The sequence below is a fragment of the Microtus ochrogaster genome, chromosome X, assembly GCF_000317375.1.
Source record: "Microtus ochrogaster isolate Prairie Vole_2 chromosome X, MicOch1.0, whole genome shotgun sequence".
Classification (NCBI taxonomy): Eukaryota; Metazoa; Chordata; class Mammalia; order Rodentia; family Cricetidae; genus Microtus; species Microtus ochrogaster.
The window spans coordinates 58411664-58417182 of NC_022026.1; the positions used below are offsets into that span (position 1 = coordinate 58411664).

Sequence of the window (5519 nt, forward strand, 5' to 3'; positions counted from 1 at the left end):
ACACCGAGATGAAGGGCAAGGTGGAGCAAGGAGAGGAGCTTTGTCCTGCTTCTCCACTTGGCTTCCAAACGGGTTTGCTAGGGCCAGATGGGGCGCGCGGGGCGCAAGAGGGGTTGAGTTTAAGGGGCGCGGGGTGTGGGCGGTTGAGTTTAAGAGTTGCCGGTTCTGGCATTTCGGAGGTCCATATCCTATTCTATATCCACTGCCCAGCTGAAGCTCTCCAGCCCTTCACAACAGAACCAGGGAACCCAGGAGAGCACAGCACATCAACAGGCACCCAGCCAGGTGTCCAGCATTGCCTCAGGCTCCTGGGGGGGAAGGTGAAGGCCGGTTAGAAAACAGATCCCTGGAGTGGAGGCTTCTAACATGGGGGGGGGAGGGGGAGTAAGTTGACCCTTTATCCCTTTAGCTGTTTCTTCCCTTTTCCCCAACACAGCCATGGACCCAGGCACCAGCACCCAGTATTTCTGCACCACTGAGGCCCAAGGGGAACCCGCAGATGCAGCTGCTGGACATGAGTTCTGTGACAAGATCGCCAAGACCGAGACTGCAGATTTGACCAAGAAAAAACCAGCACAGAAGAGGCAGCGGAGCAGATGTTCATCCCTGCGCCAAAGGAACATCGTGGGCCGCAGAATCTCTCACAAGTGGAAGGAAGGGGATGGGCCCATCACCCATTGGAGAGGAACGGTTCTCCATCAGGTTCCTCTAAATCCCCCTCTCTATCTTGTGAAATACGATGGAATTGATTGCGTCTACGGATTGGAACTTTACCAAGATAAAAGAGTGTTGTCCCTTAAAGTGCTCTCTGATACAGTAAAACCATCCCCAGTCCCTGATCCTAACTTTGCAGATACCATAATTGGCAAAGCGGTGGAGCACTTATTTGAGGGTGAGCATGGCTCAAAAGATAAATATAGGGGGATGGTTCTGGCCCAAGCTCCTGTCTTTAATTCCTGGTTTTACATTACCTATGCAAATGATCCCTTCTTATACATGTACGAGCTTCTGGATGATTATAAAGAGGGCAACCTTCGTATCCTGCCAGAGTACAATGAGATTCCTCGACCAGATTTAAACCTGATATTTAAGGATGGTCTGATAGGCAAGATTGTGGAATATACCCAAGACGACGGTTCCAAAAGGACCGGCAAGGTGATTGGCGAAGTAGAAGCCAAACCCTCGGTGTACTTCATCAAATTTGACGATGATTTTCATATCCATGTCTATGACTTAGTGAAATATGTCTAATTGGCAAAGTTATGCCACAACTATTGAAATAAAGTTGTCATTTCTAGACATTCAGTGCCTGTTGCTTTTAAGTGTGTTGGGACTCAACATGGGAATAAGTTTGTCCTGATGGAGATGCATTTCTGTGGGTATAGCATTCTGTCTGTAAGCACTTTGCCTTGCTGAAAATTTCTGAAATAATGGGAATGTTTGTGACTACTCTGTCAGGTATTTTGAAGTTTCTTTTTGTTTGTTTGGTTTGGTATGGTTTTGGTTTTGCCAAAAAAGATTTTATCTGTGTAATAGTCCTGGCTGTCTGGAACTGACTTTCTAGAGAAGACTGGCCTTGAACTCACAGCAATCCACCTGCCTCTGCCTCCCGGAGTACTGGCATTAAAGTGTGTGCCATGCCTGGCCACTGCCAGATATTGTAACTGCTCACCACAGGTGTCCACTGGGCACTGGTAGTGATTGGTGAATTTCATCTTATACCTTCTGAAATCCAGTGGCTCTAATGTATGCATATCTGTTCTGTGCCTGGCCAGGCTACACAGTCAGTATGAACTCTGGATATTCAGGAATGCTGCTTTCCTTAGAGCCCAGGGGAAATTACTAGATCCATGTGAGAGAAAGAGTTATATGGGGAATAGTTGTGTTGGGTATGAAGGATGAGTATTTCTGGTTCATGCTGTGGGGGTCTTCCTAAAGACACACTTGAACCAGAAACACAGTTCTCTTGGGAGGCAACAGTGGAAGGAGGAGGCAGAGCACACACAGGGTTCTCAGAGGGACTTTGGAAGGTTGGGGAATGACAACAGAGAGCAGAAGAGGAGGACAGAGACCCATGTCCTGAACTCCACAGTTGTGAGACACTTTCCTGGAATTCCCAGTTTCTCTTCTCAGAGAGCCCAGCCCTTCCAAAGGGCAGTTTCCTGCAAAAGGAGTTAGTTAGGCAAACCCACAATCCCAATCCCTACCAACATTCCCAGATTATACCACCCTCTTGCAAAAGAGAGGTGCACACATCTCCATTAGGGGTAGCTGTGAGTATAAAAAGGAAGGGGAAGCTAGATTGGGTAGGAGGTACATAGAAGGTGTCAGGTGCTACAGGCTTTTCAGGGAGTCTAACCAGGATAAGATGCCTAAGAAAGGGCAGTTTCCCTTTTCATGGGAACTGAATGGAGCCAGGCAGTTGTGACAGAGCATGGACAACCACGTTCTCTATATAACACGGAGACATGAGGCACAGACATCACATGCCCCATCTCCCCAGGAAACAAGGACGATACCAGCAAGCAGAAGGACAGTGTTAGGACTGCTATTTCTGGATTCACCAAGGATCCATTTTCCCAAAGAAAGTACTTTCCCTTTGCCCAGAGCTAGCCATGAATTCTTGGTAGTTGCTTAGGCTTCAGACTGTGTCAGACTCTCTGAAAACAGACAATCCTGATGTGTAGATAGAATCTTGACATTGGCTTCCGTTTTCCCAGTAGGCCCTTAGAAAGGACATTCAGTGATCCTCTAACATGGGTGCTTTGCTTGACAGCTGACCATGGCCACTATGGAGAACCAGACAGTAGAAGGTAGATGTATCAGGCGATTCTTCTTGTAAAGCTCCTTCCAGTTAAGCCTATAGTGTACCATGGCCTATGTGTGGGTTCCCCTGACCTCTGAAGTCCCAGAGGCTCTCCTCAGGGACCTCCCTGCCCAGCAGACCTTTCCTACCCTTCCTGTGTCCCTCTTCACACTGCTGTGTGTATTCTCCTACAGGAGTTCCTTTGGTTTTCTGAAAGCCAGAAGGTGCCAGAAGGCTTCACTCTGTTACCCCTCTTGCCCTTCCCAATCCATGTTTCTTCCTTCACTCTATCTCACCTACAGGGAGCCTCTCTCACACTTTGGCTCCCCTTCACTTCTCCCTAGGCAGCCCCCTCCTCCACAACCCAACTCCACTTCCTTCTCCTCCTCCCCCCAGAGTCAGATCTGCTAAGTCCCATTCCATTTTTAGATGATTCTAGCTCCCTTCTCTCACAGGCTGAATTGGCTGTTCCCTTCTTCCCTGCTCCACCCAGCAAACACACCCAGTGTTTTCCACAAGGCAAAGTGCTTACAGACAGCATGCTATACCCACAGAAATGCGTCTCCATCAGGACAAACATATTCCCATGTTGAGTCCCAACACACTTAAAAGCAACAGGCACTGAATGTCTAGAAATGACAACTTTATTTCAATAGTTGTGGCATAACTTGGCCAATTAGACATATTTCACTAAGTCATAGACATGGATATGAAAATCATCGTCAAATTTGATGAAGTACACCGATGGTTTGGCTTCTACTTCGCCAATCACCTTGCCGGTCCTTTTAGAACCGTCGTCTTGGGTATATTCCACAATCTTGCCTATCAGACCATCCTTAAATTTCAGTCTTAAATCTGGTCGAGGAATCTCATCGTACTCTGGCAGGATACGAAGGTTGCCCTCTTTATAATCATCCAGAAGCTGGTACATGTATAAGGTGGGATCATTTGCATAGGTAATGTAAAACCAGGCATTAAGTATAGGAGCTTGGGCCAGAACCATCCCCCTATATTTATCTTTTGCACCATGCTCACCCTCAAATAAGTGCTCCACCGCTTTGCCAATTATGGTATCTGCAAAGTTAGGATCAGGGACTGGGGATGGTTTGACTGTATCAGAGAGCACCTTAAGGGACAACACTCTTTCATCTTGTTGAAGTTCCAACCCATAGACGCAATCAATTCCATCGTATTTCACAAGATAGAGAGGGGGATTTAGAGGAACCTGATGGAGAACCGTTCCTCTCCAATGGGTGATGGGCCCATCCCCTTCCTTCCACTTGTGAGAGATTCTGCGGCCCACGATGTTCCTTTGGGCCAGGGATGATGATCTGTTCCTCTGCCTCTTCTGTGCAGGTGTTTTCTTGGTCAAATCTGCAGTCTCGGTCTTGGCGATCTTGTCACAGAACTCATGTCCAGCAGCTGCATCTGCGGGGTCCCCTTGGGCCTCAGTGGTGCAGAAATACTGGGTGCTGGTGCCTGGGTCCATGACTGTGTTGGGGAAATGGGAAGAGATAAAGGGTCAACTTACTCATGCCCCCGCCCCGTTAGATGCCTCCACTCCGGGGATCTGTTCTCTAACCGTCTCCCACCATCACCCCCAGGAACCTGAAGGCAAAGCTGGACACCTGGCTGGGTGCCTATTGATGTGCTGTGCTCTCCTGGGTTCCCTGGTTCTGTTGGGAAGGGCTGGAGACCTTCAGCGGGGCAGTGGATATGGAACAGGATTTGGACCTCTCAGATGCCGAAAATGGCGACGACTAGGCCCAACCGTCACTGCCGCGCGCTCCGTGCCCCGAGCCATGTCCCCTTTGCCCTGTGCCACGCGCTCCGTGCCCCGAGCCATGTGCCCTTTGCCCTGTGCCCCGCTCACCGCGCCCTGTGCCTTTTGTGGCCCTTTGGATGCAGAGCAGAGAAGAGGGGCAAAGCTCCTCTCTTTCCTCCACCTTGCCCTTCACCTCAGTGTGCTGAGCATCCAGCCTGAGGCTCACAGCTCTTGCAGACTACACAGGCCGCTCCCCTGTACCCATCTCTGGGCTTCTCTGAGCTGTTTTCCGAATCTGCACGGGTCTTTTATTGCCCAGTTCCTGCTGTCTGCTGCGGATGTCCTCCCGGTGCCCTCTGTGTGCCCAAGGATCGCTACTCTGTTTCCCCTGCCCGCTCTGTGTGCCCCCACCCCGCTCAGGCCTGGCGCCCACCTAGAAGCTCGCCTAGCCATAGGCGTCCTGTTGTGGGGTCCAGGACTCCGCATGCAAATATTGGACACCTTGCTGCTGCCTCTGTTGAAAGCCCGCAGCAAAGGCACCAGCCTTGGCGATGCTCCCAGAAGGCCAAAGGGATGATCCACCTGCCCTCCAGGGCTGCCCCAAAGGGTGGCAGGACAGGTGACTGGAGCACCCGTGGTGTCCTGAGGCTGGTGGGCTCTTGGCATCTTCAGCTTTCCTCCCATGGAGGCAGCTGCCCTGTCACCTTGGAATTCCAGCAGCTGCTGCACTCCTCTCATTCTGTATATTAATTTGTCTGACCCCTTTTATGCTTTCTTTTGCAGGGCTTTTTGGTGGTGGTGGTGGGACTTTTTTTTCTTTTTGTTCTCAATCTCTCTCTCTCTCTCTCTCTCTCTCTCTCTCTCTCTAAATCTCTGATCTGTATCTCCTCTTGCATTTCTTTTCTGTCCAGTGTTCGTTACTGTGGTTCCTTCAAAGTCCTTTTATTT

The 5519-nt window shown here is 49.8% G+C and overlaps 2 protein-coding genes across 2 annotated transcripts; one reads left to right on the forward strand and one right to left on the reverse strand.

The window, feature by feature from the left end:
* The first annotated feature begins 438 nt into the window (after nucleotides 1-438).
* LOC101979022 (spindlin-2B-like) lies at nucleotides 439-1251 on the forward strand. Its single transcript, XM_005358910.1, has one exon. The coding sequence runs from the start codon at nucleotides 439-441 to the stop codon at nucleotides 1249-1251; it is 813 nt and encodes a 270-aa protein (XP_005358967.1).
* A 2231-nt stretch (nucleotides 1252-3482) lies between these two features.
* On the reverse strand, nucleotides 3483-4295 carry LOC101979310 (spindlin-2B-like). The gene has a single exon (XM_005358911.1). It carries the CDS (start codon nucleotides 4293-4295, stop codon nucleotides 3483-3485), a length of 813 nt encoding a protein of 270 aa, XP_005358968.1.
* Between the last annotated feature and the right edge of the window lie 1224 nt (nucleotides 4296-5519).

What these genes read in the sequence shown, in the direction of transcription:
- LOC101979022 (XM_005358910.1), top strand. Translation starts at nt 439, where the DNA reads ATGGACCCAGGCACCAGCACCCAGTATTTCTGCACCACTGAGGCCCAA.
- LOC101979310 (XM_005358911.1), bottom strand. Translation starts at nt 4,295, where the DNA reads ATGGACCCAGGCACCAGCACCCAGTATTTCTGCACCACTGAGGCCCAA.